Consider the following 18,609-nt stretch of genomic DNA (forward strand, 5'->3'; position numbering starts at 1 on the left):
ATTAAAAAGACACTTATCATTTTAATATAACACCATGTGTCGTTTAGAGAAGGCTACAATCCTGTTTTAGTTTATTAATATCATATCAGTTTATAAAATTTATTTGGAAACATAGTTATTACAAAATTTTACAAAATGAGATGAAGACAATTAAATAATTTGGATCACTAATATGTAGTAATAAAGCAGCGTGGTTTGAATTAGTGTTAAACATCTTATGGCTATTGGAGACAAAGGCCAATTCTCATCTAATGTAAAGGCATGAAGTCTTTTTCTACCATTTAAGTATAACCCAGAGGCAATTTCTCTATCTAAGTAGTAGTAATGTCTGCTTACATCTTAACTTCTTCATACACATTCGAGTTATTAGAGTTCAAAACCCGCAGAAAACAATAGTAGTTTCTTTTTTTAGTTTGTAGTTATAATCTGATTAATGATCGCCGACGAGTACAAGGACAAATTGAGTATTACTAATGTGAGGTTATATGAATCCATCAAAAAAATCTAACTCTAACTACTAAGAGGGTTGGCAACCCACCTTTCATCCTTTTTCTCACCACTCACTTCTAACCAATCACAGCATGTCACCTCAACTCCACCACTCACTCACCACTCATCCAAATTTCATTGGCATCCGATCACTCACTTCACCACTCATTTTACAATTTTTATTTTATTTAAACATTAAATTTCATTAAACTAAAAATATTCAAATACATAAACATTACATAAATAATTCTTGGAAACCTTAATACAAATAAATAAAAACATACTAGAAATACTTAAAAAATGTAACATAAATAATAGAAATACGACTACTCCTCATCATCGTTCGGCTGGAGGTGTGGTAAGTTTAGACCCGCTAGATGCTCTGTCAGATCATACCGGAGACGGAAATGTGTCTCCTCGTCCTGTATCTCCGGTAAGGCGTCCCGATGACTACTTGGGCGGACAACTAGATCTCCTATATGAACTGGGCAAATCGCACGACCACTATCCTGAATGATCATGTTGTGCAGAATCACACACGCATACACCAAGTTCCTTATTGTTCCTAATGACCGTTGTCGAAACGGTCGATCAATGATATGCCATTTTCCTTTGAGAACACCAAATGCCCGTTCAATATCTTTGCGAGCCGCGTCTTGTGCCGTTTTGAACATTTTTTCTTTCAGGTCGGTAGGGTATTTGTACGCTTTAACAAACGTAGACCATGTAAGATATATGCTATCAACTAGATAGTAGCCACGTCTATAAGTACGCCCATTTACACTGAATGGAACGTAAGGAGCAGTGCCCATACGCTCGGGGAGGAACAAGGGAGATTGTTGCAGCACATTGATGTCGTTTAGAGCACCCGGAGGACCAAAAAAGGTGTGCCATATCCATAAATCCTGAGACGCCATTGCTTCCAACATAATAGTGGGGTATTCATGATCACCCCTTTTGTATTGACCCCTCCACTCCATTGGACACATCTTCCAAACAAGATGTGTATAATCTAGACTACCGATCATTCCAGGCAAGTGATGCCTTTCTTCGTGTGCTTCAAACAAACGCTGGAGATCATGTGTTGTTGGTTTACGCAGATATTCGGTCTTGTAAGTGTCAACGATAGCGTCACAAAAAACTTGAAGACATTCACGTGATGTTCTCCCGGCCATCTCTAAATACTCGTCGTACTCATCAGGAGGATTACCAGTTGCAAGTTGCCGGATGGCAGATGTGCACTTCTGTATCGGTGTAAAACTCTTGGCCAACCGGGCATCATACGAGTCCTGAAAATACGCGTATCTCGACTCAAGATCATGCACGATCTTTAAAAAAAGTCTTTTAGGCATACGATACCTATCTTCAAAAAAATCATCGTCGTATTTCGGTTCTTCACAAAAGTAGTCGCGGTGCAACCTTTCTGAAGCAGTCCAACGGTTGCAGTTCACGACTTTACGTTTCGCCCGTGATTGCGCCGTGGAACTTTCGGATTCTTCGGACTCAATGACGTTCGCAAACACCTCTAAACTACTATCGTCGGACTATTCGAACGGTTCGTCGATGATTGTGGTGGAACCAATATGTTTTTGCAATTTTTTTAGTGAGTGTATGTTTGAGTTGTAGTGTGTTTTTTGAATGAGAAAGTGAATGTGGTGTGTTTGTTTTGTAGTTGCAGTGTGTGTGTTTTGTGTTGTGAGTTGTATGTATATATAAGTAATAAAGTATTAAAAAAAACAAAAAAAACAAAGTTAGCCGTTAACTAGCCGTTGCACGCAAACCAACCAGTGAAAATGGAGTGGTGGACCGCGTGGTGTGACCACTTGTATTCACCCCTCCACGCGTGGTCAAGCGTTGACGGCGGTGTTCCGTCGTGGTGCCGCAGTAACCACTCGTCTATAATGCTACCGTTGCCAACCCCCTAACAATTAAAGTAATATATTTCATAGAAAAGAAAGTTTATAATCTCGGTTAGAATAAGAATCCGGTGATTTCCTCTACATGAATAATTTATAAGTCATTCATCTATATCTATATTATGGGTCTGTTTGGCAATGGGATTTTAGGGGCTTTTAAGGGCTTAAAAGCCCTTAACTTTTAAAAATAAGCTTCTTTAAAAATTATAGCTCTGTTTGGTAGTACATTAGAAATTAAAAGTCCCAGCCCCGAAAAACTCCTAAAAGTCCCAAAAGGTCTTTAAAATAAAAGCTCGTAGGAAAAGAGTTGAAAAAAAAGCCCCAGCCCCTAGCTCCAACCTTAAGCTCCAGCCCCAAACCTTTAACTACAGCCCCAACTCCAAGCTTTTGTGCCAAACATACGCTATATAAATGAGATATTCTATTTTTGAAATCTCTTAATCTCTTCAAACATTTAACATACATCTTTTATCAACTAAATTACCTTCATTAATTCTTAAATCACATGAATTATTTTACATCAATTATCTATCTTACTCGTCGTCGTTGCCACTACAAGTCGCCAGTGCCACTCCGCCACCTACACTGCCGCATTGCGCGAATATTCGTCTAGTTTATTTATATGGCTACGTCCCCGAGTAAAGTAATTAACTGAAAATACATTAAATGTTTATTCATTTCTTAATGTATTCAAACATTTTATTAAATGCATTCATGGCCAAATTACCCTTTCCATACATTTTATATTTTTGTCTGTTTTTCATATATGTACTTGTTCATGAAAATATAATTTATGGCCAAGTACAAACAAATTAAATAAATTTTCCCTATCCTTTTTCTTATTTGATCAAAAATATCCGTGTCACATATCTTCTTATAACGAAACAAAGTATCTGCGCGTTGCGACGGTGAGATGGTGGGGTGATAGGTCATAGGTGATAAGTCATAGAATGTTATAATCAAATGCCTTAGCCGTATGGGCTCCACCCCTGGATTTAAAAATTCGTCGAAAATATATCGAATGATATCTGTAATGAATGAGTATGAAATTTTAAGAACACCCACACAATTTTTATAATTTATCAGTATATGGTTTTTGAGATAAAAGATTTTGAATGAATTAGAAGAATAGAATGATTTGTAGAGGAGAGAAAAAAATGAGTGGTTGGATTTAAGGGTATTATAAGTATATTAGGTAGAGATGTTTAAATTAGTGAATAAAGAAGGGGGGTAATTTAGGTAGTTCAAATCATCTTTTGAGATTTTCAAAAAGGGCATAATGTTTTATAAGATAGTATAGATATAGATATAGATTATGGTAAAAAAATTTATTTATAGGGACTTACATTTTATATATATATAGTGTTTAGTTAATTTATAACGAGCATGATACCCGCGCAATGCAGCGGCGATGACAATGACACTGATGTGGTGACATCGACGGATGGTGATGGCGGTTGCGACCGTTGGTGGCGGCATATGCGTTTAGGTATTTGATATAAAGATATTTGATTTAAAAAAGTAATGTATATCTTTTATATAGTAGTAGTATAAATACGTTATTAGATGGAAAAACATAAAATGTCAAGGGCAATTCTGGTAATTCAAAGACAGAAATTACTAAAAATAAAAAGATGTCTTTTACTTTATAAGGGAGTAAAGATAATTAATAAGAAAATAATTTTAAAAAAAAGTGACGAGGGAATGACGACAACTGTGTGTGTCAATAGAAATATACTGACATAACATTATCTGATAAGAAATTGATGGTGAGACCCCTTGAGAAGGGTCTTACTATATTTGAATTAATAATATGTTCACCTGATGCTTCTTATTATACCCGTCTCATTAAAAATATCATATTTTGAATATGTAAAGTCTTTATTTTTAAATTTTGACCTTAAATATATACATTTATGTTATATAAACTTTGATGAAATTTACACAAAAAAACAAGAACTTTAAAACACAATTAATTTATATAATTTTCTTCAAATTTTTATTTAACACAATTAAAATTATTTATGATTAAAATTGAACAAATTGAATTTTAAAAATTTTCAAAATATGAGAGTTCAGACAGAGGGTAGTTCTTAGTGACATACATAAATATGAATTAAAGGGAAAAAAAGACTTAATATCATTGAGTATTGTAAAAAAAAAAATTAAAAAAAAAATAATTAATGTCATTGAATGGTAATGGATACAACCAAAATTGATGAAGCCAGAGCTTTCATGCAGTAAAGAAAATAAGTAATTGTATATTAGCATGGTATGGTATCTTGGCTTTTCTTGAGCTCTTTCAAGTTTTGACTTTTGACTAGGGGAAAAAACACTCCCACAGTCCTTCTCATATATATATGGACCATATACATTTAATTTTGAAATAAAGAGTCGTCAAATGACGAATTTTCCATAGGAGAGAACTTTGACTGATTTGAGTTTTGTATGCCGTGTGTATTGTATATAAGCCAATTGTTTAAATAGAAAAAAATATGACACAATATTTATCGTAATAACATGATATATTGAAGTGTGTGTATATATATATATTAAGTAATTTACTGTCTTATTGAAAGCTCGTTGACGGTCAGAGCATTGAATTGACCAAATAGTCGTGATTACAATGAATTTACTCCTCTTGTCCAAATGCAGTTTACACTTTACAGTCGGTTCTTGGAACATAGAGTCGGTTCTATCAAGCAATTTATTCTTAAGAATGTCTGGTTGCAAAATTAATGATATGACATTATTAAGAATGAAATGGATATAGTAATGGGTTAGGGTGTTGGCACCGTCCAAAAAGTAGTCTTTTTCCTTTTTATAGCAACACTAAGTAACGATTCGCCTTCTTTCAATAGTAGTAATCGTATAATGTCAAGTTTTCAAAATTTGGCAAGTTTTCGCTATTCTTTAAACCAATGACGAGTTGTCATGTATTCGTCTATTTAGTTGTTAAAATGTACCAAAATGTGTTAAATAATGGGATTTAGTTCCAAAATATATTAAAAAGTTGTAAACTTGTCATAGTGTCAAATACTAGTTAAAGAAGGTAGTCATACACTTTTTAATCACTCAGCCAGCATTCATTTTCACCAGCTCCATAGTGCCGATTATACTTGTCAAAGAGAGTTTGCGAATTTTTGCGGGGTTCATGGAACCACAAAATTAACCAAAAAGTGTCAATTGTAACAAATGTAAGAAACTGATAGATTTAGCCGATTACACCTTTGCCTCTAACGAGATTAATATGATAATTGAATATATTAAAGTCATTCTATGATTTATTTAGTTGCTTAAATTATTTGATAATAAATAAGAAAATGTTAAATACAACCTTTAAGGTCTGATTGATTTATCTGTTGTTAAAGAAAGAAAAAGAAAATATGTAATAGGTTCATTTAATTCTTGATTAGTAAGATGGACTACGATAAGAGAACTGAATTGATATTGGAATAACCAATCAAATTTGAAATTATGGGTTAAGACAATTGGTGTTATCTTCTTCTTCTTTTTTCTTTCTTTATTTATTTATTTATTTTTTATCCTTTCTTAGAAAAAAATTAACAAAAATAGACTTCTTGAATCTCGTATACTCCTTTATAAAACAAACTAACACCTCTTCCTTGAACTTTTAAGAACCTAATATGTCTAATTTACCATCCATCTTAATATATTTCTATTTCAATTCTATACACTGTGACTAAAATACCTTACAAAAATTTCAGACTCTATCTCTCCCTCACACACAAACACATAGCAAAAACCCTAATATATAATTCGTCCCGCTATCGCTTCACATCCAACGTCAAATGTTTTCTATTATTGTCGCTGCAACGCGCAAGCACCCATCTAATTAGATTTTTGTTTGAAGGTGAATTTCACTGGAAACTTCGTGTCGAGATTCGACAGCTGGAGGTATAGCATACGTTGTCTTAACCGGATTTGCGCTAGCGAGGTCCTTCGAAGTAGAAATGCCAATTTAAAATACCCGATAGGGGAAAACCCCCCACTAATCCGCCTAAAGGCATGACGATTAATAGGGGTAAACCCTGCTCCTCAGACTTGAACCTGAGTATGTCCAAGTCAAGCCTTCCTAAAGGGACTTAATTTCTATGTCCTCTAAGGCTTGAACACAAAACCTCATCAAGGGAGATAATCTTTCAACTCTTGAGCTAAAACTCAAGGACCCCATCTAATTAGATCTAATCCATAACGACACTTGTGAAAAAAGTCGAGATCTTTGTAATGACTTGGTGGCTACTTCGTTTTTATAGATAACTAACAGGGGGAAGAAACACAGAGTTCCTTGGGCTGATTGGGTTTTGAATCCCTTATTTCAGCGAGTATGACTTGGTTTCTTGTTGGTTCAAGTTGTACTATGGGTGATTCCGCTCGATGGTTTTGTTTCGTTATTTTGTTATTTTATTTGGCTTTTGCACCTTTCTTTTGTATCTGTATTTGAACTTCTTGGATCCCTAGCACGTGAGACTTCCGCATCATACGGCTCCGTCCCGAGCTTCCGTCGTCGGCCTTGTCAGCTAGTTGATAGTAATACAATTTTATGCCGTTCAATTAGATCTAATCCATATGTTTTTAGCATTCTTTTTCCTTTTTGTATAAGTTTACATCACTTTGTCATTTTGTGAAATTAAATTTTCTTTTTTTATTTTAAACGAACAGCTAACAAATGGTTTTTACTTTTTAGGACGTCTTGTCAACTTAACAAAATGTAAAATTTTAGACAAATCACAGGACTGAATTTGTGTTAATTTGCTTTATTTTCTTTAACTTGATACAATTGACAGGATCACAACTTCACTTTGGATCACCCCAAAGTAACGACATGGATACAACTATAACAATTAAACAAAACTGCATTGTGCTAATATTCTTTTATTATCATTGGTTTAATACAATTGACATGGATCACCCATATACAAACAAAAGTTTTCATTGGCCAAATCTACTTCACTTTGATCACTATATATTTAGATAGTAATTAAATAGTCGTATAAAATAGAACTTTTTTTAAGTTCTACGAGACTACGACCAAGCCCGAAAACACTACTTATATATAGAACTCATTGCACTACCAATAATCCATGGTTAGTATGATGAGACTCATAGGTTTTACCTATGAAAAAGAAGATTGATCATCGGTTTGACTTCTGTGGGGTTTTTCCTGGAATTACTGCAATTGAGCTTAGGTTCTATATAATTGAGCTGAGCTAGCTATCGGTAAACTTTTGCCATTGGGTTATGCAGAGTCTTGGCCTTTAGAGTTTGTTGGGAGTTCAAAAGAATTTAACTCACATATATAAATAGTTAATATAACTTAAAAAAAATGTGTTATATAGGTAGTGTGTTATTGGAATTAAATTTTAAAAAAGAGAAATAAAACTGACTGTAAAAATTAATACTAAAGAAATGATACGAATATCACTTCCCAGAAACCTCAAAAGAAACCTCAAAACAAACTGTGTGTCTGTGTTTGTGTTTCCTAACCACTAATTATAAGCGATAAATTAGCAAAATAAAGACAAATAGAACAGAAAAATAAAAAAGAAAGTATCCGAGTTCACAGGGTAACTATTGAACCATGTCACTTCCTGATCAAACAACCCAAAACAAACCACACACCACACACACACACACAAAGTTTGTCAAAAAAAAAAAGACGAAATATAACGTTCTAACAATGTATTGAAAACATGCCGATAAATTATTAGTTACTGCAATGCAGATCAATCAGGATCACCAAAGATATATGTACGAGTGATCCTACACAAGTTTTATGAAAAAAGAGAAACCTGATCATTCATTTGTGAAAAATAACAAGAAGACAGACTTACGTTTTGCGTGAGAATAACAGGTTTCTTACGAGTTTCGTAATGGTAAGTGAATTGTATTTTATTCCGTTATAAATTTGATATGATCTTGTTTGAATTATAATACCAACACTTATGCATGTAATGCATGTATTGTGAAGACAGTTTAAGGCTTTTAAGTAATTGTGACAAGGTGTTTGATATAATGCATTATGAGTTACATGTACGGAATGATTTGTAATTAAGCTGTTATCAAGTAATGTTGCAGCAAAAGTTTGCTGTTTGCTCTTGTAGAGCTCACAGGGAAGGCTTGCATACATGTTTTTTGACGATTGACACACGTTCATTACTAAATCATAATTACAAGAAACAATTACATATTCATGTATGTAAATAGACACATATATGTGCTGACTTAATTATATGCAATACAGAGCACTGCAGTGAATATAATAGTAGGCTCTCATGTTTGGGTTGAAGATACAACACAAGCATGGGTTGATGGGCTGGTCACAAAGATTCAAGGGAAAGAAGCCGAAATTCAGACTAGTGATGGCAAAGCGGTTGGTTTCCTATATTTTATATCAAAATCTATTTTATGATATTTTACTCTTTGTGTTTTGATTCATTATACGGAATCTTTCAGGTTGTTTCTAATTTGTCAAAACTATATCCAATGGATATGGAAGCTCCAGCTGGTGGTGTTGATGACATGACAAAGCTATCTTATTTGCACGAGCCAGGAGTCTTGCAGAACTTGAGAATAAGATATGAACTTAATGAAATTTACGTAGGTTTTTCATCTAATGAATTAATCGGAAATTGTCTTGTTAAATAGATTCTTAATTGTATCAAATCATGACAGACGTATACTGGAAATATTCTAATAGCAATCAACCCGTTCCAAAAGTTACCTCATTTGTATGATGCTCATATGATGCAACAATACAAAGGAGCGCCGTTTGGAGAGTTGAGTCCTCATGTATTTGCAATTGCAGATACATCTTACAGGTTAAACATCTTTTCAGTAATGGTAAGTAACAACGTTTTCTTTCTTGGATGAACGGGTGCTCACCTTGTGGCTGCATCTTTATTGGAGTCAGGGCCATGATTAATGAAGGAAAAAGCAATTCAATTCTAGTGAGTGGTGAAAGTGGAGCAGGTAAAACCGAGACAACCAAAATGCTTATGCGGTTCCTTGCATACTTGGGTGGCCGGAAAGCTACTGAAGGCCGCACAGTTGAACAGCAAGTCCTTGAAGTATGATATATGACGTATAGTTCTACGTTTGAATAACCTCTTATTTATTGTATCCATGTTGTTTAATATATAAATAGCTTATATACTGTTATATCTATCTTGATAAACTTCTTTTATGCAGTCAAATCCAGTTCTTGAAGCATTTGGCAATGCTAAAACTGTTAGAAATAACAATTCCAGGTAATAAGCTTACTATAGTTATATTTACATTTGGCAATGCTAAAACTGTTCTATAGCCCACAAACAGACATCCAAACTCTACCTTATTATATATCCAAACCAATATTTGTTCAATAATCACAACCATCATATGTTCTTATATCGAGTTCATGTTCTGTAAGAACTGGTCTTAGACTGAACTGCCATATTATGAAGATTTGTAAGCTTCTACTTCTGCGCGTATTTGATATTATTTCTTTCTTGAATGTGATGATGGCTCAGCCGTTTTGGTAAGTTTGTTGAGATCCAATTTGATAAGCATGGAAGAATATCTGGGGCAGCCATTAGGACGTACCTCTTGGAAAGATCCCGTGTTTGCCAAGTAAATGATCCAGAAAGAAACTATCATTGTTTTTACCTTCTTTGTGCAGCACCACCTGAGGTACTAAGATTTGACTTTTAACAAGTCAATCTCACTAGTCAACATGTGATTAACTTTGTATTTGCTGTCAGGAAGTTGAGAAGTATAAATTGGGGAGCCCGAAATCATTTCATTATCTTAACCAGTCAAAATGTTTTGAGTTGGTTGGGGTGAATGATGCACATGAATATCTTGCCACAAGGAGGGCCATGGACATCGTTGGAATTAGCAAAAAGGAACAGGTATACCTGCTTTGATATTGTTGTTCTTTTTGGATATGATAATAAGGAAATTTATAATCTATCTTTTACTTTTTCACAGGAAGCAATTTTCAGAGTTACTGCCGCCATTCTTCATCTTGGAAATATAGAATTTACTAAAGGCAAAGAGGTAGATTCTTCAGTGCTAAAAGATGACCAAGCTAAATTTCATCTTAAGATGACAGCAGAACTTCTTATGTATGATTCTTTTGAATCCCGATTAAATTTGTAACTTTTGTTTTTTTCTTATCGTTATATGCTCTCAAAAGTTTATTATCCGTGTCAGGTGTGACCCTGTTGGGTTGCAAGATGCATTGTGCAAACGCGTGATGATCACTCCTGAAGAAGTTATCAAGAGGAGTCTCGATCCTCTTAGTGCATCGTTCAGTAGGGACGGTTTGGCTAAAACCATCTATTCTAGATTATTCGATTGGTAAGAATTAGTCATTGAGAATACCTTACTGAGTTAACTTCTGGTATGTAGTAGCTTCATTTTAAGATCTGTGTTTCTATTATATGCAGGTTGGTGGATAAAATTAATGTATCGATTGGACAAGATCTACATTCGAAATCTCTTATTGGCGTTCTTGATATCTATGGCTTTGAGAGCTTTAAGAACAACAGGTGGCAACCACGCACATGTTGTATTCCCTCCATGCCTAAAAAAATGTTAATAATATAAGTCTACCTATAATATATAACATTTTTGATACAAATGTCATACACATGCAGCTTTGAGCAATTCTGCATTAACTTCACAAATGAGAAACTGCAGCAGCACTTTAACCAGGTGACTGCTTAATCTTCTTGATTGCCGCGAGCAAAAGTAGGCGTTAAGGACTAACATGTAAAATGTCATATTTGAACTTCAGCATGTCTTCAAGATGGAGCAAGAAGAATATAAAAAGGAGGCTATTGATTGGAGCTACATAGAATTTGTCGATAACCAAGATGTTTTAGATCTCATTGAAAAGGTATAATCACTATATAATTTTTTGATGCTGTATCTGTTGTTAGCAGTTTGCAAAATCCCTGATGTTGTATCTATATTGCAGAAACCTGGTGGTATCATTGCTCTGCTTGATGAAGCTTGGTATAATATACTTCTCAGCTTAGGTTTTTTATAGTTCATTCTTAAATACAGCGTGTGCTTCAACAAATTTTATGTTTCCTCGTATATATATTTTCTACAAGAGTATTACTTATCAACTAGTACAGATTCAAGATTCTTTCTGTATAATACTTTTACATTTTGAGCTTAAATTCCGTTCAATCATTAATGGCTCTTCTCCTTCTAGTATGTTCCCAAAGTCGACGCATGAGACATTCTCAAACAAGCTCTATCAAACTTTCAAAAATCACAAACGCTTTATCAAGCCCAAGTTGTCACGCACAGATTTTACAATCGCGCATTATGCTGGAGAGGTATGTAATTCGGAAAAAGATATGTTTCTATCCGTAACACTACTTTCTTGATATTAAAGTACTAAATATTCTTAGGTTCAATACCAATCTGATCAATTTCTTGACAAAAATAAAGATTATGTGGTTCCTGAACACCAAGATTTGTTGAGTGCTTCCAAATGTTCCTTTGTAGCCGGCCTTTTCCCTACTGTATCTGAAGAGTCCTCCAAATCTTCAAAGTTTTCTTCAATTGGTTCCCGTTTCAAGGTATATCCACTTCAACCGTCATCATATATATGATGATACGTGATTATGCATGATGTATGGTGACGTGTAACTATATGCTGACGCAGCTTCAATTGCAACAACTAATGGAAACACTAAATGCTACAGAGCCACACTATGTTAGATGCGTAAAACCAAACAATAAGTTAAAGCCTTCCATATTTGAGAACGTCAATATCTTGCAACAATTGCGATGTGGTGTGAGTATACTGAATAGTTGTTATTATTTTATATGGTGGCTTATTTATGCATACACGACTAATTCTTGTCCTCTTAGGGTGTTCTAGAGGCTATTAGAATCAGTTGTGCTGGTTATCCAACCCGTCGTGCTTTCTTTGAGTTCATAAACAGATTTGGAGTTCTTGCACCAGAAGCCTTAGCAGGAAGGTAGATTTCATTCACAACCTGTAATGCAACTAGTAATCTAGCATATCATACCTCTTAATTTAATTTGATATTTTTTTCTACTTACAGTTTCTAACATTTCTTTACTGCGATTACAGTAACTTTGATGAAAAGACAGCATGTACAAAGATCTTGGAAAAGATGGGGCTCAGTGGCTTTCAGGTACCCAATTTTGTTTAAAAGTTATTATGACTTTTCATTTAATTGCTGATCATGGATTGTTAGGTTGCAAGCTTAACTTATTGACATCTTGTTGACTGCATACTTTTCTTTAATATACAGATTGGTAAAACAAAAGTATTCTTAAGGGCTGGTCAAATGGCTGAATTAGATGCAAGGAGAGCCGAGATCCTCGGCAATGCAGCAGCAATTATTCAAAGGAGAATAAGAACTCATATTGCTCACAAGCAGATAGGTGAATTGCGGAAAGCTTCAATTTTCTTACAAGCGTTTGGTAGAGGTGAGTATCGTTAACTTTCAGATTTCATCTCATCCTTCAACATGAGAAATTCCCATGCTTTATGTTTAAACTACTGGACTCTTAGGTAGATTGGCTTGCAAAAAGTTTGAAGAACTGAAAAGGATTGCAGCTGCTATAAAAATTGAGAAGCATGTGCGTAAATGGCATGCTTGGGTAGCCTATACTCGGCTCCGGGTGTCAGTGCTTGCAGTTCAAACATGTCTGCGTGCAGTTGAGGCTCGTAAGAGATACATATTCCGTAAGGAAACCAACGCTGCAATAAAAATACAGGTTAGTTTTATTAAAAAATGATAAACCATTTTACAAGAATTTTGTACTATATAAACTGAACAGTTGTTTACCTGCTTAGACTCGTTGGCGTTGTCATAAATATACTGCCTACTATAGAAGACTAAAGAAAGGAACCATAGTTACACAATGCAGATGGAGGGGAAGAATTGCAAAGAGAGAGTTGCGAAAACTCAAAATGGTCAGTTTTGATATTTAACTTCAATTTATAGTCCATTTACTATGCATTTATACATGATATTGATATATGCATTATATATTCTTCAGGCTGCACGGGAAACAGGTGCACTTAAGGAAGCAAAAGATAAGCTCGAGAAACAATTGGAGGAATTAACATGGCGTTTACAATTGGAGAAACGCTTAAGGGTAAGTATCAATATGTAAAAAGCATAAATTATATTGAACTCATGAGGGTACATTGTGAAGGCTAAGCTTTTGAATTCATATGTCCAGACTGACTTGGAAGAAGCAAAAGCACAAGAGGCTCAAAAATTTCAAAATTCTCTAGATGCTATGCAGAAAAAACTTGATGAAGCAAATGCAATGGCAGTAAAGGAAAGAGAAGTGGCTAAAAAAGCTATCAATGAAGCACCCTCGCTTGTTGAGGAAAAAGAGATTGTCATTGAAGATACAAAAAAAGTTGAATCCCTGACTCAACAAGTTGGTGATTTGAAGGTATGGCACCTAAATGGTATTTCTCTATTTGTGATCTGGTATATTGGATGCATATTTATGTAGTAACAATAAAAGCTAATTGTCTTTTTCCCTGGCAGTCCAAGTGGCAGTCAGAAAAGAAACGCGCTGATGATCTGGAAGAATGTTGTGAAGAAAGACGCAAGAAGCTGGAAGAAACGGAAAGAAAAGTTGTTCAATTACAGGAATATATGGGCAGGTCGGCTGACTCATATTTCTTTTTTCTCATCTTGATCATTTACAGATAGAAGTAGAACTACATGTTTAACATGTTTTTGTTCTGTTCGATTCATAAGCCATTGAACTTTTCTTTTCCGTACAGACTGGAAGAGAAACTAAATAACTTAGAATCAGAGAACAAGGTGTTCCGCCATCAAGCAGTGTCCTTGGCGCCCAATAAGTTTCTCTCTGGCCGTTCTAGATCTATTATTCAGGTACTACCTTAAATATGATAAGATCAGCATATAACAGAACCAAGGTTCCTTTTGATCGATTTGATCTTGAACTCTTTGCAGAGGAATGATAGTGGTACTTTGATTGGAGAAACAAAGTCACCTCGGGTATTGTTTGAACTTTAACTCTCCAGTATTATTACGTTCATTGCTCTGCTTTGAATTTTGTTAATTACATCTGTTTGTTTATGCGTGTATTAGGATCCGCATAGCCCATTAATGAACCGGGATCTTGCAGAAACAGATGACACACCACAAAAGTCACTTGATGAGAAACAAAAGGAAAATCAGGAGTTGCTTATTAGATGCATTGGGCAACATCTTGGGTTTGCAGGGAACAGGCCCATTGCAGCATGTATCATTTACAAAAGCCTTCTGCAATGGAGATCTTTTGAGGTTGAGAAGACCACTGTGTTTGACCGTATCATTCAGACCATGGGCAATGCAATAGAGGTGCCAACTATTTCCCAATACGTCAATTATATAGATATTATCGTTTTGTTTCTTTAGCAGTATTTTGCTCTAAAACTTTCTTTTTTATCTATTATCTGTTTTTAGAAAACACAGGATAATAACGATGTATTGGCCTACTGGTTGTCAAACGCCTCTACTCTTTTGCTTCTACTCCAGCGCACACTGAAAGCAAGTGGGGCCGGATCTGGTATTGGTCCGCAGCGTAGGCGATCATCAGCTACTCTTTTTGGGAAAATGACTTCTGTAATTTCATAGTATTACTTCTGATTTGGTATGTAATTTTACGAATGTCATAAATTCTGAAAGGTCTTTTGTATTTCATTTTTAGAGTTTTCGTGGAACTCCTCACACACTCGATCTTTCCTTTGCGAATGGAAGCCTGGGTAACGGAGTGGAAGGTTATAGCAAAGTGGAAGCCAAGTACCCTGCTTTGCTTTTTAAGCAGCAGCTTACAGCATATGTTGAAAAGATATATGGAATGATCCGAGATAATCTGAAAAAAGAAATATCTCCATTGCTTGGGATGTGCATTCAGGTAATATATACAATTTTACTTCTATATGTTAGAAATTAGCATGTACTAAATGGTGTGCTAAACTGAAGGCACCAAGAATATCTCGAGCGAGTTTAGTGAAAGGATCATCACGATCAGTTTCTAGTACAGCTCAGCAAACGCTAATTGCTCACTGGCAAGGAATTGTGAAGAGTCTTGGAAGTTTCTTGAACATTTTAAAAACACATCATGTTAGAAACTTTTGACTTTTTTTTTTTTTATAAAAATTTATCTATGTTTATTATTTGTTTGCATACTAACTTCAAAGTATTCTTAGGTACCACCATTTTTGGTCCGTAAAATTTTCACTCAAATATTCTCATTTGTTAATGTTCAGCTATTTAACAGGTATACCTCTTTTCTTATGTCAATATTCACCTGCAGCATATGATTCTTTTTTTACCTCACGATGCAGTTTACTTTTGAGGCGTGAATGCTGTTCATTCAGTAATGGCGAGTATGTCAAAGCAGGATTGGCTGAAATAGAACACTGGTGTTACAATGCGACTGAAGAGGTATTTCCCAGGGTGACAGTTCTGGTTTTCTTTTATATGTTTATTTTCTAAATAAACGAATTGCAGTATGCAGGTTCAGCTTGGGATGAACTGAAGCATATAAGGCAGGCTATTGGATTTCTGGTAAAGTATTTGCCTTAAAATTTCCTTCTAGTTTCAGAAGTTCTAAGTTCCGATAACTCACTCTTAACAAGAATCTGTAATCCATTCAGGTTATACATCAAAAGCCAAAGAAAACTCTGGATGAAATAAGTCGCAGCCTCTGCCCAGTGAGTCATATATGTTATAATAACATTAGAACACACCATAATTTTTCGACCATCACAATTATCATTTATAATTTTGGTTTACAGGTCCTAAGTATACAGCAGTTGTATCGGATTAGTACAATGTACTGGGATGACAAGTATGGCACACACAGTGTCTCTGCAGATGTAAGTTTCTATCAATGCAATTGCTCGATATAGCTCGATTCTTTTTCCTAAGATCAGAATGTGCGCTTTTTTTTGGTTAATGGGTATACCCCTGTAAATAATAAATAGTATTAATATTTACTATGCATCTTAAATCACTTTGTTCAGGTTATATCCCGCATGAGGGTGTTGATGACTGAGGAAAGCAATGTCATTAGTAATTCTTTCCTATTGGATGACGATTCCAGGTTAGTTGCTTTCTAGCTCTTCCTTTTAAATTCAGATGTTTCTTGACTGCTAACCAAATGTCTAACGACATACCAATTTATACTTATAAAATTTTTGGAAAAAGTATTTTGGGCCAAGATCAGCAGCATCACTAGGAAGTAGGGGTGCCTAACTGTCTATACTGATCAGGAAAAAGTATTTTGGGCCTAACTGTCTATACCCGATTTGCTGGCCTTGATATTGGCCCATACTGATCAGGGATATGTGAGAGGTATCCAACAACCGAACTGGAAAATGCTTATTAGCCAACAATATTTAACACAAACAAGACAACCAAATAGCATGGGGAACCCTGTGATTTGCTCCAAATTGCATTGCTTTCTATGTGATTTAACCAAATCACATGGAGATCCAAGCGGTTGGTGTAGCTATCCCCACAACTTAGTTAAATCTCACAATTCTCCATGCAATTTGATCCTTTTTGTTAGATATTTTGATTGGGTCAAACCATGCCCTTTGGTGATAAGATTTATTGTGAAATTTCATGTCAGTTTCTAGAAGAAGCGGTAATTTGCTTGCAATTTAGATGACTTATCAGTTTAGATGACTCACTCTTTCTTGTATCTTATCTTTCTTTCGATGCTTTGTTATTTAACCCAAGTTTGAGATGAATCTATCAATCCACTTTTGAGCAAAAACCATTGGGATGGCATATACAACAATATGTTAAATATAGTATTACCAAATTTACTGAAGAGTCAATGGATGGAACTTTGGTAAGAAGTCAATGGATGGAACTTTGGTAAGAATGATCAATTGTGGTGCAAATGGTTAAAAATGCGCCATAATGGGTAGGAATTGATAATTTTGGTACATAACGGGTAAGAGTGCGTTATAATGGATAATAACACGCATAATAGGGAAGAATGGGTCATTTAGGTTCACAACAAGTCAGGGATGAGTCATAACGGGTCATTATGGTGTAACAAGGGTAATAATGACTCATAATGATGCATAATGGATAACAATGGGTAATTCAGGTGCTTAATGTGTCATTATGGTGCATAATGGGTAAAAATGAGTCATGATTAAGAATGAATCATGTGTAAGAATGGGTCATTATGGTGCATAATGGGTAAAAACGGGTCAAAATGCATACGAATTGGTAAGAATGAGTAATAATGGGTAAGGATGGGTCAAATAGGTGCCTAGTGGGTCAGAGTAGTGTATTTGGGTAAGAATGGGCAATTATGGTTCATAATGGGTAAGAACGGGTCATGCAGGTGCATAGTGGGTAGTAATGGGTCAATATGGGTAAGAATAATGCATAAAGGGTAAGAATGATGCTTGATGGGTAAGTATGGGTCATTTAGGTGCATAATGGGTAAGAAGGGCCAAATGGGTCATAATGTAGAACAATTAAATTATTGGGCTTTGTTTTTAGTAAGGGTATATAATGAATGCTGATTTAGGCATCAGGAATGTTGAGTTAGACGTTCGGCAGGTGCACACAGTTTCCTACAATATTCCATTTTAATAGAAGTTCTGATGTTTTCTCATGATTTATTTATGCAGCATTCCATTCTCAGTTGACGATATATCAAAATCAATGGATCAAATAGACATTTCAGACATCGAGCCTCCACCTCTACTTCGGGAGAACTCAGAATTTAGCTTTCTGTTACCACGTATTGAGAATCACTGACCTGCCTCATTGTCTTGCTGGAGGGTTCATGGTGAGTTTTTGCCATTTCAGGCGATAATCCACCACATTTCTCATGCATCGGCCATAAGAAAAACGCATGTCTGGAAGAAATGTGACCTTAGAGAAAAACATGGTTGTGGAGGTACCTTTGAGCAGCATTTGCCCGTGTTTTCGCCGCATTTTGTAGCATGTTGTACAAATAGACTTATCGGTTACTTATAAGTGTCATCTATAATTCTGTATATGAGCATGCAATCATTGCAAAGTTATTGGATGCGATGGATCAACTGGTTCGATTTGTTGAAAACAGTGATGTGAATAATAGCAATGTTTTTGACCAATAGTGTTTTATATGTAACCATATATAACACAAGGGT

The 18,609-nt window shown here is 35.1% G+C and overlaps 2 protein-coding genes across 2 annotated transcripts; one reads left to right on the forward strand and one right to left on the reverse strand.

The window, feature by feature from the left end:
• Nucleotides 1-815: 815 nt before the first annotated feature.
• LOC122590616 (protein ALP1-like) lies at nt 816-2,895 on the reverse strand. Its single transcript, XM_043762804.1, has 3 exons — nt 2,890-2,895; nt 2,297-2,410; nt 816-2,033 (listed from the first exon to the last, which is right to left on the reverse strand). The coding sequence occupies exons 1-3, from the start codon at nt 2,893-2,895 to the stop codon at nt 816-818; spliced, it is 1,338 nt and encodes a 445-aa protein (XP_043618739.1).
• Nucleotides 2,896-9,094: 6,199 nt separating this feature from the next.
• LOC122585807 (myosin-11-like) lies at nt 9,095-18,573 on the forward strand. Its single transcript, XM_043757932.1, is given in 34 exon segments — nt 9,095-9,247; nt 9,340-9,496; nt 9,618-9,676; nt 9,938-10,097; nt 10,169-10,318; nt 10,398-10,534; nt 10,623-10,769; nt 10,859-10,960; nt 11,069-11,126; nt 11,209-11,310; nt 11,392-11,429; nt 11,635-12,007; nt 12,094-12,225; nt 12,303-12,412; nt 12,529-12,592; nt 12,713-12,890; nt 12,976-13,181; nt 13,261-13,380; nt 13,467-13,565; nt 13,653-13,874; nt 13,973-14,091; nt 14,215-14,326; nt 14,408-14,452; nt 14,546-14,797; nt 14,903-15,061; nt 15,147-15,353; nt 15,422-15,562; nt 15,649-15,719; nt 15,787-15,886; nt 15,953-16,009; nt 16,099-16,155; nt 16,240-16,320; nt 16,468-16,547; nt 18,103-18,573. Coding segments are annotated over 34 exon segments (4,302 nt in total). The 5' UTR covers nt 9,095-9,170; the 3' UTR covers nt 18,233-18,573.
• Nucleotides 18,574-18,609: the final 36 nt, after the last annotated feature.

This window comes from Erigeron canadensis, chromosome 1, assembly GCF_010389155.1.
Source record: "Erigeron canadensis isolate Cc75 chromosome 1, C_canadensis_v1, whole genome shotgun sequence".
NCBI lineage: Eukaryota > Viridiplantae > Streptophyta > Magnoliopsida > Asterales > Asteraceae > Erigeron > Erigeron canadensis.